The 22,218-nt window shown below is 36.4% G+C and overlaps 7 protein-coding genes across 7 annotated transcripts; 3 read left to right on the top strand and 4 right to left on the bottom strand.

Moving 5' to 3' along the window:
* Positions 1-51: 51 nt before the first annotated feature.
* On the top strand, positions 52-5,132 carry LOC120767445 (rab3 GTPase-activating protein regulatory subunit). Its single transcript, XM_040093507.1, has 9 exons — positions 52-239; positions 333-639; positions 703-1,628; positions 1,854-2,718; positions 2,776-2,992; positions 3,052-3,179; positions 3,239-4,364; positions 4,426-4,623; positions 4,714-5,132. The coding sequence occupies exons 1-9, from the start codon at positions 164-166 to the stop codon at positions 4,888-4,890; spliced, it is 4,020 nt and encodes a 1,339-aa protein (XP_039949441.1). The 5' UTR covers positions 52-163; the 3' UTR covers positions 4,891-5,132.
* Positions 5,133-5,142: 10 nt separating this feature from the next.
* LOC120767446 (WD repeat-containing protein on Y chromosome) lies at positions 5,143-11,820 on the bottom strand. Its single transcript, XM_040093509.1, has 10 exons — positions 11,226-11,820; positions 10,749-11,077; positions 10,493-10,687; positions 9,715-10,427; positions 9,355-9,592; positions 9,025-9,292; positions 8,754-8,952; positions 7,324-7,524; positions 7,032-7,203; positions 5,143-5,500 (listed from the first exon to the last, which is right to left on the bottom strand). Exons 1-10 carry the CDS (start codon positions 11,818-11,820, stop codon positions 5,144-5,146), a joined length of 3,267 nt encoding a protein of 1,088 aa, XP_039949443.1. The 3' UTR covers position 5,143.
* A 200-nt stretch (positions 11,821-12,020) lies between these two features.
* On the bottom strand, positions 12,021-13,150 carry LOC120767451 (60S ribosomal protein L7). Its single transcript, XM_040093517.1, has 4 exons — positions 13,057-13,150; positions 12,695-12,991; positions 12,291-12,636; positions 12,021-12,226 (listed from the first exon to the last, which is right to left on the bottom strand). The coding sequence occupies exons 1-4, from the start codon at positions 13,065-13,067 to the stop codon at positions 12,113-12,115; spliced, it is 768 nt and encodes a 255-aa protein (XP_039949451.1). The 5' UTR covers positions 13,068-13,150; the 3' UTR covers positions 12,021-12,112.
* Positions 13,151-13,280: 130 nt separating this feature from the next.
* On the top strand, positions 13,281-14,312 carry LOC120767452 (vesicle transport through interaction with t-SNAREs homolog 1A). The gene is made up of 2 exons (XM_040093518.1): positions 13,281-13,463; positions 13,522-14,312. Exons 1-2 carry the CDS (start codon positions 13,373-13,375, stop codon positions 14,115-14,117), a joined length of 687 nt encoding a protein of 228 aa, XP_039949452.1. The 5' UTR covers positions 13,281-13,372; the 3' UTR covers positions 14,118-14,312.
* LOC120767453 (ras-related protein Rab-19) lies at positions 14,297-15,878 on the bottom strand. Its single transcript, XM_040093519.1, has 3 exons — positions 15,627-15,878; positions 15,446-15,525; positions 14,297-15,379 (listed from the first exon to the last, which is right to left on the bottom strand). Exons 1-3 carry the CDS (start codon positions 15,724-15,726, stop codon positions 14,924-14,926), a joined length of 636 nt encoding a protein of 211 aa, XP_039949453.1. The 5' UTR covers positions 15,727-15,878; the 3' UTR covers positions 14,297-14,923.
* An 889-nt stretch (positions 15,879-16,767) lies between these two features.
* On the top strand, positions 16,768-19,874 carry LOC120767448 (retinoid-inducible serine carboxypeptidase-like). Its single transcript, XM_040093515.1, has 5 exons — positions 16,768-16,997; positions 18,293-18,864; positions 18,941-19,160; positions 19,251-19,436; positions 19,506-19,874. Exons 1-5 carry the CDS (start codon positions 16,937-16,939, stop codon positions 19,799-19,801), a joined length of 1,335 nt encoding a protein of 444 aa, XP_039949449.1. The 5' UTR covers positions 16,768-16,936; the 3' UTR covers positions 19,802-19,874.
* A 1,005-nt stretch (positions 19,875-20,879) lies between these two features.
* LOC120767449 (26S proteasome non-ATPase regulatory subunit 14) lies at positions 20,880-22,167 on the bottom strand. Its single transcript, XM_040093516.1, has 3 exons — positions 22,039-22,167; positions 21,212-21,977; positions 20,880-21,136 (listed from the first exon to the last, which is right to left on the bottom strand). Exons 2-3 carry the CDS (start codon positions 21,974-21,976, stop codon positions 20,975-20,977), a joined length of 927 nt encoding a protein of 308 aa, XP_039949450.1. The 5' UTR covers position 21,977; positions 22,039-22,167; the 3' UTR covers positions 20,880-20,974.
* Positions 22,168-22,218: the final 51 nt, after the last annotated feature.

The following is a 22,218-nucleotide window of genomic DNA, read 5'->3' as shown; positions in this document are numbered from 1 at the left end:
ACTCTGTCATTGTTGTCAAATCCGATCAGCTGTAAGTAGACAACAAAACAAAAACGATACAAAGATATAAAGTTCAATAAAATTGTGTATATTTATCAACTCTTTGTTAGTTAAAAACAAAAATTAATTTTGAACCTAAAGTTTATGCCGTGTAACTGCGAATATGTCATGCGAAGTCAAAACGTTTGGCGAAATCCGTGATTTCCACAAAGTACAAGAATACTTCGGATTGAGTCATGGTAAGAGCGTCGCCTCTATCGAATTCCCAAATACATTTAATTAATATAAAACAAAAATGTGTAACAAATTAATTATAATATTAACATTTTCAGACGAAAATTGGTTAAATGCCATAAATTTTGCAATTTCACCAATGGGTGAGCTCATCGCTTTGGGACAGGGTGAAAAATTAGCATTACTCTCATCCCAATGGGATAATAAAAGTCAAGTCAGTACTTATGTACTGAGTTGGTGTGGTGAGCTCGATGATCCCAATCAAATTATTACATCGCTACTGTGCCTGCCCATATATGGCAAGGGTGTTAGCGCAGGCGCCGAGTGGACTTGTATTGCAATTGGACTTAACTCAGGCATGGTGTTATTTTATACTGACGCTGGCATAAAAATATTTTCCCAATGGTATATTCGTATCTTTTAATTTAAATATATGTAGTAAAATTTATATTTTCTATTGTTTTGCAGTTATCATGATGATCCTGTTCTCTGCATTAAAGCGTACAGTCCGCCTCGACATTCCGAAGCCGATTCCTTCTTATACATAACCTACAATGAATGTATGTGTATTATTAAAGGCGCCGATATGCTACCACTTTTAGTTAATATGCGTCTTAATTTCAATCGCACATATGGACGCAACGCAGCAATTGACACTTCGGGACTACCCGCCGCCGACTTGTTGCAGTTTCAAAAATTTAAATTTTCTGGCCAAAACGGTGCAATTGTTAACGATGCCGCACTCACAGGTTCACGTTACGTTACTATGTATGATCATATCATTGAACAGGCGGTTGGTATTGGATGTTATGCCAAAGTGAATACATCACCTGTTCAACATTCGATGGTGGTAGGTGTGGGTGCTGAACCTTATATAGGTTTTTACTATGCAGAAGAAGGATATCGGACCACAACGCTGGGTGAAGTAGCCAAGGGAGTCCTAGACTTAACGTATCGAAGTGTTTGGGGTAAACTATTTGGCCAGCCAGAGAAGCCGACAGACTCGTCAGCTACGCATGCGCAAGAGTCGATGATGCGTACGCGTTGCCGGTTTCATGATGGCAAACGTGATGGCTACACAATTGCACTGGCGCCGAATGGACAGCTTGCCGCAGTAACCGACAACTTGGATCGCGTTGTGCTAGTCGATCTGCGGCGTGGTGTATTGTTGCGCGTTTGGAAGGGCTATCGTGATGCGCAATGTGCCTTTGTACCAGTTAAGGAACGTTCATTAAAAGGTGTAAAAACACAACATCGAAAGGCGCTTTTTCTAGTTATATATGCTCCACGTTTAGGTTGTTTAGAGATTTGGGCATTGCAAAACGGTCCGAAGGTGGCAGCTTTCACTGTCACAAAGAGTGGACAATTGGCATATAATACGCATGGCCTGATGGGTGAGTAAACATCCTAAATAAGAAATTAAATTGTTAAGACATTTTTAATTTGTGTATAAGTTTTGTTATAAAAAATGTTTATATAATTTTTTTATTTTTCCTTTTCATTCTATTTTTTATTTTATTTATTTTATATATATATATATTATTTTGTTTTTTATTTTAATTTTATATTATATTATTAATTATTAATGTATATAATTTTTTTATATTCTTTTATTTCAGGTGTCACACCCGGTTTAAAGGTAAAATCATCTACACCGAATTATTGTCTGTTCCTAGACCCCAGCGACGGCAGCGTAAAAGAGGTGCAGATACCCTTTCATTTCGCGTTAAGTGAGACAAACTCTAAAACCTCACGAGACATACATTTGTTCCGGCGTCTAAAGAATCTCTTGCGTAATTTGGATAGTACTGCCAATATCGAGGAAATTGTCAAAATATCAGCTGACTTTCAAACGATTGAAGTACGCCAGCAATGTTTGGACATGTTGAAGAAGAACAAGCAATTAAAACCGCAAATATTTCATAAAATTATGAGCGCATTCGCCGATACATTACTGTCAGAAGTCAGCGATGACGACCAAAGTGAATCGAATGCAGAGCATGAGAATTTTAAAACCATAGTAGACAACTATCAGCGGCTCGCAGAGTTTTATGTAACCATGAAGCGACCGACTGAGGTTGAATTTGATGATTACTTAGAGCTGGACGATTGTGATTTGGTGACCATCAATCAAATTATATTGCTGCTTGGTGACAAATATGCCGAATCAAGCCCGAACGAAAACAAAGCTGGCGCACAACTCAGCGGGAAAGTCACATTCCAGGAGCAGTGTCAAGAAGATGGCGACTTTGTTGACTTTTTGAGCATATTCAAAGTGGATGCTAATGATAAGCTAACGTTATTGCGTGAAAAAATCGATAGTTTTGGTTACATCAGTGGTCAGCTTTTTAAAGAGTTCTTCGCATGCGGACTTTGCTTCGAGGAGCTGAAGGCGGCAACTGTTAAAGCGAAGATACCCGCCGAAGATTTGCTGATATTAGCGCTACACTTTTGGATGGATAAACCGTTTCGTTACCAGAACTGGTAATATTATATTAGATAATACGCTTCCAATGCTCCAAAACACTTTTCTCTTTTCAGTGATGAAGTTATTGCGGATATGTCACGGTTGGCAGCCATGATACGGGCCATTTGCGAGGTTGCTGGTGATCGTGTAAACGATTATGCTTATAATGAAATTTCCCAATGGTGGCAGGATATACGCGAAATACTCTTGGATTGCCCCAAATCGTTTGGTTTACTAGCGGCAATCGTTTGCAAATCAGTTGCAGCCAAACTACGTCGCGGATACAGAGAGGTACGCCAAATAGTATTTAGACTCTTTCTATAGTGGTAATCACTTTTTCCATTCCTTAGGGCTCCTGTGACGAAGGTTCACAGACAGAAGAGGAAGAGAAGTGGGAGCAAATCTCACACGATCAAGCACAATGGGGTTTACTCATAGGAAAATTGGAGGACATCTCAATACTAGGCGCCACAGTGGAGTAAGTAGCCAAATATTATTTTGTTTGTAAAATAACTAAAGTACTTGCGTTTCCAACAGGCATCCAATTCAATGCAGCGAACCTGTTATGCCTGAACTGCCTTATGAACCGCCAGATTGCAGTTTAAAATTCATTGTCAACGGCGGTAAAGGTATCGTCACTGATCTTACTGCCAAATGGTTAATTAATTCACGTATACATCCAATGAAAATTGTTCCAACCGAATTGAAAGTAGAGGACGGCAATGCACAAGAAAGCTCTCCGACACCGACAAATAAAGAAGAGACAGCAGACAATGTAGCTGCGACACCAACTGACAGCGGTGATGTTGATCAATGCTTAGCCAGCAATGAGGATACTGCCGCTGATCCAGTGCTTACAAAGTTACTGCTCTTACGTGAACACTTTCCATTCAGCTTGGAACCCGGCATGCTACTCAGTCTTATGTCGTGGCACTATATGGTGCATTGGAGCAAAAACCTGCCGCTTTTGGAGTATATGCGTGCATCACTCGCTTGCTTGAGCCAATTCAAGCCGGAAGATTATGCGCTTAAACATGGCATCTGTTGTATGCTTTGGAATGCCGCATTGAAGTATCCACTGCAATCGACGATGAAGCTGATACAAAAGGCGGGTCGCTTGCCAAAAGATAAAATGTGCCAACAGGACATTGAAATGTCAGCGGCTTTGGTACCCAATTTCCTAGAATTATGTTTACAATTTTTGGAACATTTCATTAGCTCACTGGAACACGACAGTCGTGAATTGAAATTCGAGGAATCGTTAACCGAGGGTCCGCTGCCCTTACAGTACCTGGCACTGCAACAACACAATGCCATTGAGGAATTACTACAGTTGCATTATGAGCTTTGCGCTGTCCTGCACCTAATTGCCTCGTTGCAGTTAAAAATGCCTAAACCCATTACGAACGTATTCGATGCCATGGCCAATAAAGCGTTCTTCACCGATATTAACAAGGAATTACCCTATGAACTGCCAGAAGCGGATTTGGTATTGCAACAACAACGTGAGCATTTTCTATGCAAGGCTATAAGTGCCTCAATGGATTTGATACGCGAAGACCTGGAACAGCTGTACACACAAGAGCACATGGAGTTCATGGCGAAGATTATGGGCTTGGCTGAACGTTGGAAATTGAAGAAGACAGCACTTATACGTCAGCAGGTAAGTAAATATAATAAAACAAAAAGGAAAACAACAATAACACATTTTTCATTTATTTTAGGCGGTGGAAATGTACGCGCATTCTTACGATGCGCAAGGTGAAGTGCTTTTGAAACAGTTACGCGATGATGAACATGTTCCGCGCTTGCTGCTTGAAGTCGCTGGTAAACGCTTGAATTTGGTAGCAAACAGATCACGTGATGCTTACTTGAAAATAGCTTCGGTGGGTCAACAGCTGCTGCACTACCTCGATAGACTGGTATATATAATCATATCTCTATATCTTCATATACAATCATATTTATATATCTTCATACATTTATCTTAAACTTCCTTCAAATATTAATAGCGTGAAACACCCAGCGGCACCGTACAAATATCTGCCTCCGAAGCCAGCGAAATTAATATAATTGACTTGTCGAAACTGGTGACGCATTGCTTCGATTTACTCTCACAGCGAGAACCAACTAAATATGTACATATTGCCGGTCAAATGTTTGATGCCTGTTCTATATTGCAAGATTAGTTACGTAATAATATAAGTCTATCGAGTTATGTATATGAATTATGCACAATTATTTTGTTCTGTAAGGTTTTAGGTTTGTAGGTTTTAAGTTATATACGATTATGTGTCATGTAATTAGTTAAATATATATTTTATTTTTATTTTATAAAATAATAAAAATAGATCGTACGCAATTAAAGTCGTTAAAAATTTTATAAAATTTCTTAGAAAAACATTTCTTATGAGATGCGCATTATCTGCATATTTTCATTATTCATGAGTCTCGTTTCTTTTGTCCTGGTCGCTCCTTCTTGTTTGGATCGTAGAACTCCATATAGTCTTCATTGTTTATGCGACGTATGGCCGGCGGTGTGGGTGGGCGCTCAATATCATCTGCTTCGTGTATGCGCAAATGTGAAAATACCGGTATATACGAAAGCGATGTATCCAAATCGATGCGTTGCTCTGTAGCACTTTTGCCGGGCAAAGCGAAATATTTGCCAAGTATTGGTTCCCTCAGTGGCTTACCGTACATACGCGCAGTGGCCTCTGCTTCGACAGCTTCCTCATCTTCCGCACCTTTTGGATCGTAACGTACCGGTCGTTTTTCCTCTTGTACGCCAGAGATTACCTATGGGCGATAAAGATTTTAATTAAAGTCAAATCGTGAGTTATTAAGTGAATATAATGGTTATGAAATTATGGATTGCACCAAATAATGCTTGTTTGCACTTCGGACGTTATTATTATTAACGTAGCTTACGTATATATTGTTTAAATTAATAATTAATTTTACTCTGCGGTGAGCCGCTCACATGCCACTTAAATTCTGATTGTATACAAATTTCATAACGTTTGTACGAAGGCCTTAAAACTGTTTTGATTTATTTTTGCATGGCATACATATAGACAGCATTTTATTTTCCGTTTCCCCCTCTCTAAATTTCAAATTTGTCTCTAATTCATTGCTTAACTTTATTTTGTTGGCAGCAATAATAAACACCACCCTGTAGTTGTTTACTTGCGTTTCCGTACAGCTAACGGGATCTAACGAATGTCAAACAACGCGCCAGTATTTGTGCATAATTGTCCGAAAACGTGCGTGGAAATTAATTCTTACAAATTGTTCGCAAAATGTGTAATTTGTCTAGCGAATGTAAATAAAATGTGTACTAATCGCTTGCTAAATGTTTAAACATTATTGCAGAAGAAAGTGCATAAGGAAGAAAAGCCTATTTGAATAAGTGCGATGGTAAATATCTCGTGGCTGCTGTGTGCGGTGAAAATGTGTTTGTGCAAAATGTATCGCCAAATATAATTATAAAAGCGAAGTGTTTAGTGTAATTGAAAGTCAATTTGCGTTAAGAAATCATTAAGAATGTGTTTAATGTACATATGTATATATATTTATAAGAAATGTAAATGAAAAATTTGTGTGCAAGTAAATCCAAGTCAATCCAATTGTAATAAGCCGTAAGCATACATGTGGATGTGTATGCATGCATGCAGCTGTCAAATAGGCTGCCATTTGTGAATATGAGATTATTATTTTAATTGAGTGTTTCAACAAAGTGTATTTAAGTATTCATACGCGATTATTAATGTCTCAACCACGCAAATGCTGATATAAATTCAACAAAGAACAATAAAAGTTTGGCAACTAGCTGAAAACAAATTAATTTAAATTGGTAAGTTATTATTGTTATTAATTTATTAGGTTAAATATTATTTATACATAATATTTTAGAAACTTATAATTCTGAAATGTTTAAAAAAGATAAGAAATTTATAATTCTGACACGTTTAAAGAAGATAAAAATACAAAAATTGGGTATTGAAAATGCCACACTTTACGCGAGAGCAAACGAAAATTCTTATTTTTAAACTTACGTAATTTTTCTATACTGATAGTCTCCGAATCTAATATTGGGTATCTTGTAAATTTAATTTAATTTGCAAGTTTTGCAATAAAAGCCTTAGTTTGTTGGGGAAAATTTTAACACCCGTAAAGTTTAAATAACTGATGCAGAGAGCTTTTTTAGATATTTTTTTAGATAATCAGACTCTGGCATAAAGTTTTCGGTACACTATGGCTTTTAAATTGTTTTCTTATTCTTTTCGAAAACCAAACGTTGCAAATATTTTTTATTTAAAATTATTACCTTCATCGTTGTGGAACTTGCCACCTTCTTGATATCTGGCGGCATACGATATCGTTGATCCTCCTCCACAGATTCAAAAGGCGATAACTTAAGCCAAGGTAGAGGTGTACCCAAAGTACCCAGATAGCGACCGCCTAGAGACCAAAGGCGACAAGAGCAGTCGTGACTGCCGCTGGTTAGGAAGTTAAATGAAATATTGTAGGAAATAGAGAAATCAGTATAATATTATAAAAAAAATAAAAATAAAAACGAAAAAAAAATTAAAATTAAAATTCGAGGGAACAACACTTACGTTAATAATATTTTTGGCGTATTTATATAGACTATCGAATTGACCGCTTTTATATGCGCTTTATATGAGCTCAACAGCATTGGCTCCGGCTGGTTTCTAACTATGCGCTTTGAGCGTGTCAAAAAGCGTTCCTTGCGCAAAAATATGAATTGTAAGCGAAGTAGTGGCATACAAACGTGCTGCTTCTCGCGCTCCGGTATGCTGGTAAAGCCAAGTCATGCAATGTAAACAGAAAATTGCTCAGTAAGAATAATAAGTTTCTTATTTGGTATGTGGGTGATGCAACAGGTAATGGCAATTTATATGGCATGCCACATGCGACAAGTCAAAGTTCAGTTATGCATACTTATAATAACCAAATCATAAACCACAAAAGTCGTTAAAACGTCAACAGTTGTTTACATGTGTCTTACATTTTGACATGATTGTTGTAAGAATATGGCTGCAAGTCTGCATTCATATGCCCATCTCTATTATAAGCACGCACACATGCACATATGTTTGTTTCAAGGAAAAAAATTGAATATTACATTTATTTACTGGTACGCCCGTTCGCCATTTACTAAATTCCTTCAGTGCAGTGAACTAACTTCTTGTTAAATGAAACACGCAAGCCAAAGTTTACCAAATGATATGCAATTTACTTCTATAAATGTTCCTATTTATGCATACATTTGTATGTGCACACATTTTGTGGCTCACATTTTGCTCTAAGATTGCTTGTCCTATTGACTCCCACGAAAGTTTGCTTAAGTAGTTATTTCTTGTTTGCGGCAATTCATAAAATGTTTTCATAAATTGATTTTTTCCTTAGATGCATATGTATGTACATATGTATGTACGTAAATATGTCTAAATTATTGTAAGCATCCCATGTCTAGTTACTCTATTAATATATTTCGTAGTTTCAATCCATATCAATCAAGTTTCTAGATTTCCTCTTGATTGTGGCTGTAATCTCCTAAGGTTTTTTGTACAAATTTACGAAGTTCAGTCTTCGCGGCTTTTCCACTAATTGGAAATTCTGTGCTGTCATTTCCACTAACTGGAAGTCCTGTCTACATGGTGCTTCCACACATAGAAGGCTTCTTTCTAGAGGGCCGCACCGCACTTTCCTTTACCACCACCTGGTGGTGCAGGCACCTTAAAAATTTTAGAGAATTTTGTCTCTTATCATCAAATTGGTTGGACAGGTGGTCCTTGTGCTGCTGAAAAGCACTTAAAACATTTCAGACTTCGATGAAGCCAATAAGCATATTCATTAAAGAAAGTTCCTCTATCTACGAATTAAAATTAAAAGGCAGACCTACTATGGCAATGAAAATAAGGAAACATGAATATTTCGTTGTCGTGGCAGCTGTAACCTATGGATCTTTCTATGACGTGGTTTATGACATGACATGCATAAAAGAAAAAGACACTTCGCTTACCAATAGTTGAGAACATGCCAAATCTTAATATAACCAAACGCCGTGCCCGTAAATAGATAACGATTCTTCCGATCTGTTGCCATTGTTAGAACACAGTCGCCAGTGCGATGACTTGAATTGAACTCTTTGAGGTAACCGCCGCGCTGATGATGCGAATACACCTGAATTACGCCCGTGTCGAGGGCGACGAAAATGCTACCTAAACATTTAAAAGCACACACAAACATACACATACGACCATTAAAGATTTTTCTACGCTCTATAAACGCACCATGCTCCTTTGTCATTGGACGCGTCTGTAGAAAGAGTACAGCCTGCACGGAAACGGGTCTGGTAGAACGCAACGACACTGCATATGCCAAATCATCACGAATATCAGCATCGGAAAAGGTGCGATCAAATGAAGTGGGTCTCTTGTTCAGTTGCGTTTCGATCTTTAGTATGTTTTCCGATATTGATTTGCGCACATAACGCGAAATGCTCAGATGTTGTGAGACACGCCTACCGGATCCATCAGCCTCAGAATCTCTGTGTTTCAGCTAATCATATATTTGCGAAAAAATTATATTATTTAAAAAAATGAGATAGCGTCACGTTATACCTCGATGAATCGCGAAGGATCTGCTACGCTATATCTACGATATGGTTGACCGGTTTCAAGCTTCCAAAATATTAATTCGCCGGAGTAAGTGGCGGTTACGACACCCTCACCTAACTTTACATCAGCACAAGTGATATCGTCATTATGGAATTTTGTCCATTTCTTTGGGTCACCGTATTCTCGTCCTTCAACATCATTAAATTCCGTAACTTGTTGATCCCATCCAACTGCTAATATCCTATTGAATATATTGATATAATTTGAACGAAGATCATATGGAAGTGGTGGTGGTTTGTCTTGTCTTCTCCACCTCTAGTGTTTAAAGATTTGCTTTAAGAGTTAGCTTCTTATTTGACTCACCTCTCAACGACCCAAATTACGGCCGTGACTTCGTGCTCTGGTTTTATGCTCATATTACGCATGCAGACAGCGTTATTGTAATTCCATATTTTCAAGGAACCATCACGAGCTCCGGTCAGCAGAAATTGCTCCAAGGGATCAAAACATGCTGCCGTAATTTCAATGTCAATTGTTTCGCCATACTCCATTTTCGTGTGACAACTCTTCATAATAATTTTACGACGTCCGGTCCATGGATCCCAGACTATTATATAACTATCCAAGCCACAAGTGACCACATTGCGAAATAGTCCATTATACAGGACTACGGAGACGGGTGCGGCATGAGTATTACCATCGGTAAGATCAACACGAATGCGTGCGCAACATTTTATACTGATCAACTTACGACCACCAACGAGCAGGTCACGTGACAACGGATGATACAAATAACTCAAATCGGTTTCAGAAGCCAAAATGCGTACTAAATCGCCAAAGGTCTGCAGCAATGTGTACTCGGTCATGTGCCAGATTTTTATAATTTTATGATAATCGACGCTATAGATTTTTTTCTCCTCGGGTTGCACGAAGATATAAACAATACCGCCATTATGACCGGTCAGGATACCAGATGGCTTACTTGAAATGTACACATCCCAGACACGCACAAAGGTATCAGGTCCACCAGTGACAACGATGTTATTTTTTTCAGCGACAAAAAATGTCGAAACGCCCTAAATGATTACGGTACGTTAGCACAGCGTTATATACCTAATGTTAAAAGAAGGCATATACTAACCATTGGTATGCGGAAGTAGGTTTTATCTTCGCCGGAAGCTATAATTAAACCCGGACAGCGTGCACGATACTTCTTCGCATTGCGATATTCGGCGGCCACGAGCAGTGAATTCATGCGAATCGAAAAGTAGAGATGCTGTATAAGCTCACTGTGGATATTTGGATATTCACGTACGCTCATTAAAGGTAGTTTACCCTATTTGTCGAAACAAGGGACATAAATTTATATATGTATACGCTCGGAAAACGGAACTCACTTTAAGAACGTCGGACCAGAAGAGCTCAATGAGTGCGGCGCCGGGCTTACTTTGAAATGGTCCACGTAGAAATGATGTGAATTCCAGAATTCTTACATTTCCACCGAAATCTCCGAGCACCAGTCGCGAATTGGTCTTCCCTTTCGGATGAAAACTGTAGGACATGCAGCAGACAGCAAATGGTAAACTCCGAATCACAATGCGCAAAGTAAAGGTAGAGGCTACTGTTTCGTGAAAACGTAGTTCACGTTCAGTGGAAGAGGTACAAACGATACTGACGTCGGAGAGCGCTTGTACTTGGAGTATCCATGTAGGCATTTTGAGATTGACTTGAAAATTTTAAAATGGAATGAAGATTTAAATATTGAATAACAAAGGAGTAAAGATTACTCTTCTGCATTCATATGTTTTCTTAAGGAGCTATCGTATTTTTTCGGTAAACGTTCTTACTTTACGTAAACGCTTTAGCAAACTTACTACTATGGGAGACGCCTGTACGTAGCGGTTCAAGCAAATTGGACCAAAAACGTACTTGTCCCTCACGGCTGGCTGTTATCCACATGCCACACGCCTCGGGGGAATCTTCCAGCGCTCCATTCAGTTGTTTTCCAATATCTTCCTCATCAACATCATCGGATTGCACGCGCAATAAACTTATGGAACAAATTGGTGAACGATGCTCTGACTTTTTAACTATTGGTGCTGTCGATATTGGTAATATGAGTGCTTCTTTTTGGGTACTGGGATCGTCTTCTTGAAAGCCAAATATCAAATATGAAATGAGTTCATTCCAATCGCACAGAAAGTCACGATTCTGATTGATTTTCAGGAATAGACGGTTATATTCGATGTCGGTGAATTTTATATTGAGATTGTCAAAAACTTCTCGCAGTTCCTTTAGGTTGAGCTTTTGTAATGGATGAGAGAGGAATTTGTGCCTTATATATTCGATATCCTCCGCTTTAAGCCATTCATGTAGACGCTCTGGACGTTCAATACTAATGGAATGACCGGTTGAAGCTGTTTGGTAGTCGATTTCTTCGTCGACGAGGGAGTCATTTCTGCTAGACATTATGAAAATATATTTTTCTCGTAATTTTTTTCTTTTGTTTTGTTTGTGTTCCGATAAAATATTGTCTACGCAGCACAGAAGGAAATATCTTCTGAAGAAAATATTTTTATGAAATAAAATTCCATTACCACTCAATTCTCTACCTGAGCAATTTTTGTTGAGTGCAGTAAGATTTCAAATTAAGATTAATAAATACATCATTTATTGATATTCACTCAACTTATGCTACAATTTTATTTTTCAAAAGTAAAATAAAAAAAAATTATGCAAATACTTAACTATAATAACACATTTACAGACAACGCATTATTAGATCATTTATCGCATCACCTCGATCGCCATACTCGCCTCCTCTTTTGTAAGGCACGGAAACTTTGTTCTTCCATCCATCTCGCGGACTGGAAAGCTATCATAAATTATTATTAATATTATATTTGTCATGTAAGAAATATAATTTTTTTTTAACCTACCATAAAGCTGCAGAGGAACAATTTCACTGCATCGAAGTTTGGTCCTACTGTGTAAATTTCATGAATTATATCTTCCAAACAAATTATTCCTTTCTCTCCAAGATGTTCTTCTACCATAGCGTTAGATTGTATGGGCGTTTTCCTTGAATTGACACGCGCAAAACCTCTCTTAAATAGCAATTCACGTATTGTGCTTAGTGTTGGATATCCATAGACTACAAAAGGTTCTATGACTTTAAGTAGTACTTGAGTTTCCTTATCGTTGCGCAGAAATACAGCATTGTGACGAGTTGACAGGTGCAATGTATTTAAAATTTTATTTGTTGTTTCGTCGAAAACCTTTTTGCTGTAAATGGAAATATGTTACTATATCTCTATATTTTACGGACTAACTTTTAATTTACCCTGCATGCCTCATAACCAAAAGCAGTTTTTCATTGGTCTTCTCTGGTTGTTTGAAGTCAACTATGTTGTTGCGGCGTATAGTTTGCTTGATACGTTTTGCTGTACGCTCTGCTTTAAGATAATTCATAACAAATGATTCTGGACGTCGGAATTTGTGATGTCTCTTTGCTCCTGCAACCCTCTTAGTTTTCAAAGCTTTCTTCTGTTCTAGTGTTGCTTTATCTTGAAGAATGCGGCGTTTACGATGCGCCAGCACCGACACAGTTTTGCCTGGTAACTTATTGGGCACTGCGTATCTGCAATTTGATGGAAATAGCAAAATTGTTATAGTGTCCATGAACGAAACGTTTTATTCACTTACTTGTCCGACATTTTAATGTATTTAATACAGATATTTCCTGAAGAATATAAAAAATACGCACTGCAAAATTTTGTAAACACGTGTGGCAAATGAAAGAACGAAAATTGAGCGACTAGGATAAATTTTTGACATAAACCGATGACTTTTAAGTACTATTCACAATAATTTAAATTTGTTTTTTTTTGATATATTGAACTGACAAATTTGATCAGCTGTTTTTCATTGTGACAATTTTCTTTCAATATACTGTTTTAAGTCCAATATTTTGGAATAATATATTGGGAAACATATTGTTAAATCGAAATAGAATTTCAATATGATTTTACTTGAACAATATGAGCAACAATATGCTGTTTTAATAGCGGAAATCACATCTGAAATAGCTCAACTAAAGCAGTTGAAAGGGGGTAAGAATTTTGTAAATAAATCCTGTAAGATGAAAATATAACAGCTTATTCCTTATAGTGGAAAAACGAGATCTTAGCTCTAAAATAGATGGAAGTCTTGCTGAAGCACATGAACTGTTAGAACAAATGACTTTAGAAATTCGCGACATAGACGTAACATTACGACCAAGTTTCCAAAATAAGGTCAGTTGTGCACAAGTAGAATTGAAAAGGCTTCAAAATGATTACCGTAGTGCTAAAGAAGCTCAGCAAAAACAACATATGACAGTTTTAGAACTGGGCGGAGGAGACGGCGACTATTATGATGACGTATCCATTGGTAATGATCAGCGACAACGCTTATTAGAAAATTCGGAGCGTATAGAACGTACGGGAAATCGTTTGGCTGACGGATATCGCGTAGCGCTTGAGACAGAAGCTTTGGGAGCGCATGTGCTTAATGATTTAAGTCATCAGCGTGAAATTTTGCAAGGTGCGCGTTCACGTTTGAGAGAAACTAATGCAGATTTGGGAAGAGCTTCAAGAACACTAAACTCCATGATGTTACGAGCATTGCGAGAAAAGGCTGTATTATATGTAGTTGGCGTGTGTTTTGTTGTCGCTGTAGGTGTAAGTCTTTACTTGACATTTTCATCAAGTGCCCCTACCGCTTAATAAATTTATTAAGGAATTATATTATTTGTTATATTACTTTAGACAATATTTTACATACATATTTATTTATGCAATCGACTTCTTTGTTATACATTCCTCTCGGTTTATGACAATTTAATCTTGTTGAAGTGTATAAAGTATATTTTGGCGTTATTAAATTAAATAATCAAACGTCGTTATAAGACAATTTTATTATATTTGATTTTTTATTGAATTCAAAACTAAGCTGTGGATACATTTAGTTTCTATTCCTATGAGTATTTGAGATAAATGAGTTTCTTATTTTAAAAGAACCCATGCTATGTATTTTTCTGTAAGTTGCTAATTTTATCGATATAAATTTTACTTTTGTATAAAAACAGTATTCTTGCCCTTAGCCAGTTTAATTCGACAAGCAATTTAAGGTTTTTTGTTTGACTTGGCTTCTGATCCTTTCCCCGTTAAACTTGTCAGGTGTTAATTTTTTGTTCTAAAATCATGAAAGCTCCAAGAATGTTGGACGGATTACAACCAAAATTTTAGGTAACATTAAATGCAATTTATGTTTTGTTTTGTGACATTACAAATTGTTGTTGTTTGTGAGTTTTCGGTGACACAAAATAAAGCTTATTATATATTGTAAAAATAGAAATATTCGTAAACACATACAAACTGTTTTGATATAGTTAACATAAATACGTTTTAACATCAAATAATAAATAAACTAATAAATATATAGAAGCGCATTCTACTTCTAACACCACCATCATTCGTTATATGAAGTTCGTACCTACTTCTCTTTAACCGAACTCCACATTCCCCATTTGCTAGCAAATGCATTGTGAACTTTCTTCATTCGCATCAGCTTCGGCAGCTGAGTCGATTTTGAAGCTGTGCTGTTCCAAAGCCTGCAGTTCCATTTTAGAGCGATTAGCATCCACAAGAATACGAGATATATCACGAAACATTTCCTCAACACCATCCGATGATTTGCAGGATGTCTTGTAAGTAGCACTAATTAAACTGTGGCACTGTTCACAAAATGCTTCTACTTCAGCATCGCTCACTTGTGGTTCACGCTCGGCCAAATCACTTTTATTGCCACAAATGAATATCTTTGCATTTTCAGCGTAAGTTACAATATCTAGTAAATGTTGTGACAGGGAATGAAATGAGGCGGCATTATCCATGGCGAAAACTAGTATGGCACCCTCAGCAAATTTGTAATAAGACGATGTAACAGATGCAACACGTTCCATACCGCCGGTATCCCATAATTGTAGCTTGTTTTCCATAAAAAAAGAAATATAAAAGTGTATTTCAATTTTGTATAATACAAAGTGGCTTACCTTGATTTGTTTATCACCGACAGTATAGTCACGGTCTATATGATCCAAGCCTAATGTTGATTTGCGATCTGTGTCTGTTACTGTTGTTATAAATGAGGGAAAATCATTGTGTTTGTGTGCCAAAGATAATTATAAGTATTTATTTTGCTTTCCATCGTATTATACAATTATGCCTACAAACCAAATGTGTTGTTGGTGAAGCGACGAAACAGTGAACTTTTTCCCACACCATAATCGCCACAAAGTATCACCTTTTGTTTCGGTATGCGTACCGTAGCCATGGTATTAGAAATTCTTATCTACAGCTGCACTTAGAAGCCAGACAATAATAATTTTGATTATGGTTAGTTGTAGTTTTATGACTGCACCTGTGAAAATATGTTAGTTTTTCTTTAACCAATTAGCCGCACAAAGCTACCACTTGTTTACGAAACGATGATACTTTTTCATTACGTGAAACCTATTCACAATTGAATTTTGATATAAGTGAGAACAGTTGCTCTTTAAATACTGTACACAACAAGGTACTCTATTGATTCTATTGTGTAAGTCAGTATGAGGATGCGCAAAACCATTTTGTTTTGTATTTAAACCGTTTGTATTAAAACCGTTATTAATGCTATCTTTTAAATGACATGACAGTAAACGTTTTTCATGTCATTCGGAGTTTGCTATTTGATCTTTTTGTTTGAGTACGAAGTATTTATAAGAAATAATTTGATGTACAAGTAATTCTATGGCGTTGAAAAGTTTATTTAAAATTCATTCGCTTACTTATAATCCTATGTTATTGAAACTAAAAACTACTTTTATAATATCCATTCATATGTACATGTGTATGTATATCACAATTTAATATTATTATTGAGTCGATTTTTTTTTTGCGAAAAATCTTCTATGGATCATTCTGAACAACATTACCTAAGAGGCAAAGGGTCCAAACCGGTTTCGAGTCAACGATTTTTATGGCGAAGTTTAAAAAATCTGAATAATCGAATTCGCTGACTCGAAACCGTTTTTAGATCAATAGTCTCTTTGGTAAAAACGTTCAGAATGACCAGTAGAACATTTCCCGCATACGCGATTATTCCGTTTTTGGGCCCCTGTCAATCCACCCGCTCTAATGTGAGTAAGCACTTAGCATTTTATTTGCTATTTGATAGACTCTACAATTGTATATAATTAGTTCACATATTTTGAAAAATCCCTCTATTAATTTATGTATACTCCTCTCTCTATTAAGTCACGCGTGTTGTTGTAGCTGATAAGAAGCTGCCTAGCATATTTGCCAATAAAAGGCTTGATCAACACCGCTATCCGGGCAGAAGGTAATTCGAACACTTTCTCGTCGCACGCGACTTCGAGTTGTAAAGAAGTCTATAAAAAACAGTAACATCATAGATAAAACGTATTGTCGTTGAGTTTGCCCCATTTTCGCTTTTGTTTTATACGCGGTTTTGCTTTTTTAGTGTTTAATTTTATTGTCTTAAAATGCGGGTCGAATTAATCTGCACAGCAATTCTGTTGGCAATTTGTGTTACAACCACTACAGGTAAGTAAATAATATAAAAAAATGTATACAGAATTTAATTTAATCAAGAGTATTCACGTTGTATATAGATGTTGCACTTATAAAAATATTTCAGTTAAATTTCATTGCATTACTAAGATGTCTTTAAAAATCTGTTTAATTTTTTTATTTAAATTTTATTTAAATTTTGTTTTTTTTTTTTAATAAATAAGATTTTTTATTATATTTAAATTTATTTTTATTAGTAAAATTTTCCTCGCTTCTTTCTTCAAAAACTGTTCTCAGTATAAAGTAACGGTAATTCACTGCTGAGGTAATTTAAATAATTTTTTATGTTTTCTTGCATTTTCTTTTGCTAAATTTCTATGTAAAGAATTCTTATTTTGATTTATCAGCAAAAAATACTTAGTTTCTTTTTATAAATTATAATATTGAGAAAACAACCAAAGTTGATACTTATCAAAGTGCCGAAAGTTAAAAAAAGTAAAAAGTTATCGGTAAACTTATATGATAAAAAGCCAAAAATTTGATCTTCCTATGCCAAAAACTTAGTAATGCCGAAAAAATCATTAAAATTTGATTTGATCAACATTTTATCGTCTTTCTTGCGTAATTTCCCATCATAATATTATTTTCAAGTGCTGAATTAAATTAGGTATAATAAATAATTTTTGAAATGACAGCCACAAAGGCGTTAATACTTCAAACTGATTCGCTATAATTTAGTGCAGGATAAATATTATTTATAAATTGACAGATTCATACCCAAATTTATAGTGCTCATGTTTACGAAGATATACTTATAATGATAAGTGTTTATGCGCCTGTCATTGACTCTACAAATACAAATATTTATTATCTCATTTGCTTTGATAAAAGATAAATTTGCTGAAAACGAAACTGATATATTTACGACAAGCCTTCGGTAGTTTTATAGTTGTCTTAATTAAATCAATAGAACTTATCTCAAAACTTCCAGACAATTTTTATTTATTATCATTGCTTGTCTTTTGTTCATAAAAATTAATACTATTCGAGCCCTTAGACATGCAATAAATTTTCTTCTGACATGTAAATCTCTAGATGTTATAAATTATTGAAGAAGTTGTCATTTTTGACAAACTAAAATAAGTTGTGGGTTTTCTCACGCCATTTAAAGTTATTAACGTAACGGAAATGTCTCTGACGAATTTAGAATACCAACTAATACCCTTTAAAAGGCATCATTTCACACAAACACACAAACTTGACTGTCGCTTCACGTAATCGCTTATTTCCTTCCATTCATACATTTCCTCCCTACTTTTGTTGTTTAGCCAAAACCGGCTATGGCCCCGGTGAACAGGATTGGGGTTATGTTGATGTGCGGACTGGCGCCCATATGTTTTACTGGCTATACTACACCACAGCTAATGTGAGCAAATACACCGAACGTCCGTTGGCAATTTGGTTGCAAGGTGGTCCCGGTGCTTCGTCGACTGGTTATGGCAATTTCGAAGAGTTGGGTCCACTCGATTTGTATGGCAATTATCGTAATTTCACGTGGGTTAAGGATATGAATGTGCTCTTCATTGACAATCCCGTTGGTAGTGGTTACAGTTATGTTGATAGCGTGCTTTACTTAACGAAAAATAATAATGAGATTGCTTTGGACTTGGTACGTTTGATGAAAGGTTTCTACCAGCAACATCCCGAATTCGAAAGTGTGCCATTGCACATATTCTGTGAGAGCTATGGTGGTAAAATGGCACCAGAATTCGCTTTGGAACTGTATTATGCTATACAACGTGGTGAGTTGCGCAGCAATTTGACCTCGGTGGCATTGGGTGATCCATGGACGTCACCGATTGATTCCGTTTTGGCTTGGGCGCCATTGTTGCTACAAATGGTAATTATATGCTCTTATATATACACATAGTTACATGTGTTTTTATGTTTATATTATTTAACAATTATTTCAACAGGGCGTTGTGGATCAAGATGGTTATGAGAAAATCACTGCTGCGGCCAATAAAACGGAAGATTTGGTTAATCAAGGAAAATGGACGCAAGCCACCAACCAATGGGGTACTACACAATCTGTTTTATTGCGTGAGTCAAAGGGTGTGGACTTTTACAATATCGAGACACCAACCAGTGGTGATGCCTATGCCAACGTATTATTGAGAAGTAACAATATTCAGGGTATGTAATTACATCCTGGGCAAATGTGTACTCGATGTACTATATTTGAATTTATTCACCTGTCAATAACAACAACATCTACTTTTATAGATTTAATGTACCGCACTATGGTACAGTATGATATCGATGAGGATCGCGATCAAATTTTGGAAGATTTAATGCGCGGCCCAGTACACCAAGCTCTAAATATATCGTCTAAGGTAAGATGGGGTTCCCAAAGTAGTGTCACTTTCACCAGATTGAGTACAGACTTCATGAAGCCAGTGATACATATCGGTAAAAATATACCAAGTTAATTTAAAGAAAGAGATTCGATTAAAAAAATTTCTTCCCTTATACGCTTAGTTGAGGAACTTCTCAACAACACAACACTGCAAGTAGGTGTCTACTCCGGGCAATTGGACTTGATTTGTGCCACTCCAGGCACAGTTAACTGGATTGAGAAAATGCAATGGAATAATAAGTCTTCGTACGAGGCAGCACCACGCGTTGGCATCAGTGTTGATCGCATTTTGGAGGGCTATGAGAAGACCGCTGGCAATTTCACAATGTTCTGGATCGATCGCGCTGGACATATGGTGCCTGCTGATAATCCTGCTGGCATGGGCCATATTTTAAGAAAATATACCAACTTTGGTTGAAATGCAATCATTAGGTCAAATCATTGTATGAGAAATTATTATTAAACCTGTTATTTACACAAAATCTACGCAACTTGCATTATTTTTCAATTTATAATATGAAAATTTAAACTTTAACGAATATCGTATCCAGCACTTTTCCAATTTGAAAATGTTAAGTGTGTGCACCTGGCATTCATTTTGTCGTTCAGTGCTGCCAAGTTCAAATTCATGCATGCGAAATGTTAAGCCGCCGGAAACTGACAGTTGTTTACATTTTTTTGAGAAGTGTTCACCAAAATTTAATAACTTTCTTAACAAAGTGCAAAAAATTAATTTCAATACAAGAAAATTAAGGAGTAAACTTATTTTTAAATAAACCCAGATAAATGAGAAGCAAGAATAATGTGTTTATGCGATTTAAGCGAGCATAATGTAGAGCTACATACATACATACTATGTATATGTAAATGATTTTCTTTTACGAACTTTGTAACAATTCTACGTATTATTTTTATTGGGCTCCTCTGTAGATTTCGAAATTACAAGGTATTTGACCAAGTTTTATTTGCTATATACATATGTATGTACGTATTGATACCAATTTAAAAATTATTTTTATTATAAATTATATAGGGGATGTTCGAGTCTGAATCACTGCGGCAGTATAGCAAGGCATCATATTCGATGCAAAAATGTTGCAATATAAGTATCAGCTGAGTATCTGCAGAAAAACAACACTGCCGCAATATTTCTGCAGTTATTTGCTTGCTCGAACATCGCCAAACTCAGGTCAGAAATGGCCACTAACTATAAGTTCGCACAATAAATATTGTGTATATCGATGATTACTTTATATACTCCATTCTCACGACAGTCCGGTCTAAGTAAACGGAACGGGTTCGGATTGCCAGACAACGATTGTCAACTCAACAGCACTCCTCCAAATTACTTTAGAAAAATTCTCACTAGGCTACAATAACAACATTACGTTTTTGCAAACCTAAAGGGTTTAAATGATATGTTTCTGTAGTAAAGTACAAAAGTATTTATTATTTCTATATTTTATTTCATTTATGATGTTATTTTTAAAAATACATTAATGCGTGGTAAACTGAAGCGTGTTGCTCAGTTTGAGTGTTCTGTATATGCGGTTTTGAAAATTCAAGTCAAATGCAACAGGAAAATATTAGCTCACTTAAATACAATCGAATCGAGCATTGCGCCAAGACATTGCACAATGTTGTTTTGCATAACTTTGTCGACTTTCTCTTCCAAATGCCGTTTAGGATCTTGTTTACCAACATTTTTGATTGCCAATTGCTCTGGTGTCATTTTCTCTTCGTCTTCGAGTGACTAAAAGTTGCAAATTAGCGAAATATAAATATTAAAATATTTCAAGAATTTAGGTGATTTCAATTGATTAATTACCTTATTATAGTTTTTGGCTAATTCGAGCATTTCCTGCACGGTACTTTCATTGATGGAACAATGTTCATTATAATCCGCCAATGTGAGTCCATCCTTCCATGATTTCTTGTGCAAATTCAACAGCATCTTTTGTTCCAACTCATTTTTACGATAATTAATACTAATTGAGTAGTAATGCCGATTCAGACCATGAATCAATGCCTGGACTGAGGGTTTTTGCAGATGTCCCAAATTTGAGGTTGTCTGACGCGGCTCTTGACCCAGTACAAGCATATTCGGGTTGATTAGACGGAAGGCATCAATAACTACTTTACCCTTCACCGATTGTATGGGATCGACGACAACGGCAACGGCGCGCTCCGATAAAGCTTCAAAGGACTGTTGTGTATTAATATCCACACCGGATAACCAACAGCCAAAACCAGGATGTGAATGGTACCAGCCAACCACCATTTCTGGGCGACCAGTTTGTTTTAACATATCCAACATTTTTGCTTGAAACACTGGATCGACAGCTTCAACTGAGACGCCAGTACCAGTTTGTGGCATAGCAAAAACATCGATTACTTGTACTGTGTAATCATCGACAAATTCGCCCAACATCAAACCCATCACTTCCATAGGTACGCCAGCACGACCATGTTTTAACATTTTTAATAACGCCAACGAGGATATGTATACTTGTTCGGCGGTATCCACAACAGGGGCATCTGTTGGTGGTGGAGCTTGCGGCATTGCGCCACCCAAACGTAATAAACGATCCATGCTGTCAATAAAACAAAGGTGCTGAAATATAGTTTGATTAAATTCTTGATTTCTTAATATACCTTATATTTGAAATATGTAAAAAGACGAGTTTTAAATGAGTTAAATATTCCGGCTATATTTTGCAAGAAAAATGCACGAACACAACACAGCAAAATTTACAAATGTCACACCAGAACTTTGACAGCTACAAATGTGCACCGTCACAGCGATGCGGTGTGTTCAACGCAAGCTGTTGTTTA

This window comes from Bactrocera tryoni, chromosome 2 (assembly GCF_016617805.1).
Source record: "Bactrocera tryoni isolate S06 chromosome 2, CSIRO_BtryS06_freeze2, whole genome shotgun sequence".
NCBI classification, from domain to species: Eukaryota; Metazoa; Arthropoda; class Insecta; order Diptera; family Tephritidae; genus Bactrocera; species Bactrocera tryoni.
The sequence above is the reverse complement of the archived record's forward strand: the minus strand, read 5'-3'. Positions and strand labels throughout refer to the sequence as shown.

Excerpts from the sequence above, each read along its gene's own strand:
- LOC120767446 (XM_040093509.1), bottom strand. The coding sequence starts at position 11,820 with ATGTCTAGCAGAAATGACTCCCTCGTCGACGAAGAAATCGACTACCAA. Across the intron at positions 9,593-9,714 it reads GTAATTTGGGTCGTTGAGAG|GATATTAGCAGTTGGATGGG; the intron begins GTGAGTCAAATA and ends TATATTCAATAG. Across the intron at positions 9,293-9,354 it reads ATCCTTCGCGATTCATCGAG|CTGAAACACAGAGATTCTGA; the intron begins GTATAACGTGAC and ends ATATATGATTAG.
- LOC120767445 (XM_040093507.1), top strand. The coding sequence starts at position 164 with ATGTCATGCGAAGTCAAAACGTTTGGCGAAATCCGTGATTTCCACAAA. Across the intron at positions 1,629-1,853 it reads TAATACGCATGGCCTGATGG|GTGTCACACCCGGTTTAAAG; the intron begins GTGAGTAAACAT and ends CTTTTATTTCAG. Across the intron at positions 3,180-3,238 it reads ATACTAGGCGCCACAGTGGA|GCATCCAATTCAATGCAGCG; the intron begins GTAAGTAGCCAA and ends CGTTTCCAACAG.
- LOC120767448 (XM_040093515.1), top strand. The coding sequence starts at position 16,937 with ATGCGGGTCGAATTAATCTGCACAGCAATTCTGTTGGCAATTTGTGTT. Across the intron at positions 16,998-18,292 it reads TTGTGTTACAACCACTACAG|CCAAAACCGGCTATGGCCCC; the intron begins GTAAGTAAATAA and ends TTTGTTGTTTAG. Across the intron at positions 19,437-19,505 it reads GAAGCCAGTGATACATATCG|TTGAGGAACTTCTCAACAAC; the intron begins GTAAAAATATAC and ends TTATACGCTTAG.
- LOC120767449 (XM_040093516.1), bottom strand. The coding sequence starts at position 21,976 with ATGGATCGTTTATTACGTTTGGGTGGCGCAATGCCGCAAGCTCCACCA. Across the intron at positions 21,137-21,211 it reads TAGCCAAAAACTATAATAAG|TCACTCGAAGACGAAGAGAA; the intron begins GTAATTAATCAA and ends TGCAACTTTTAG.
- LOC120767451 (XM_040093517.1), bottom strand. Across the intron at positions 12,637-12,694 it reads TTGGTTATGAGGCATGCAGG|CAAAAAGGTTTTCGACGAAA; the intron begins GTAAATTAAAAG and ends TTCCATTTACAG. Across the intron at positions 12,227-12,290 it reads TGTTCCTCTGCAGCTTTATG|CTTTCCAGTCCGCGAGATGG; the intron begins GTAGGTTAAAAA and ends AATTTATGATAG.
- LOC120767452 (XM_040093518.1), top strand. The coding sequence starts at position 13,373 with ATGATTTTACTTGAACAATATGAGCAACAATATGCTGTTTTAATAGCG. Across the intron at positions 13,464-13,521 it reads ACTAAAGCAGTTGAAAGGGG|TGGAAAAACGAGATCTTAGC; the intron begins GTAAGAATTTTG and ends TATTCCTTATAG.
- LOC120767453 (XM_040093519.1), bottom strand. The coding sequence starts at position 15,726 with ATGGCTACGGTACGCATACCGAAACAAAAGGTGATACTTTGTGGCGAT. Across the intron at positions 15,526-15,626 it reads CTTCACCAACAACACATTTG|TAACAGACACAGATCGCAAA; the intron begins GTTTGTAGGCAT and ends TTATAACAACAG. Across the intron at positions 15,380-15,445 it reads TCGGTGATAAACAAATCAAG|CTACAATTATGGGATACCGG; the intron begins GTAAGCCACTTT and ends ATGGAAAACAAG.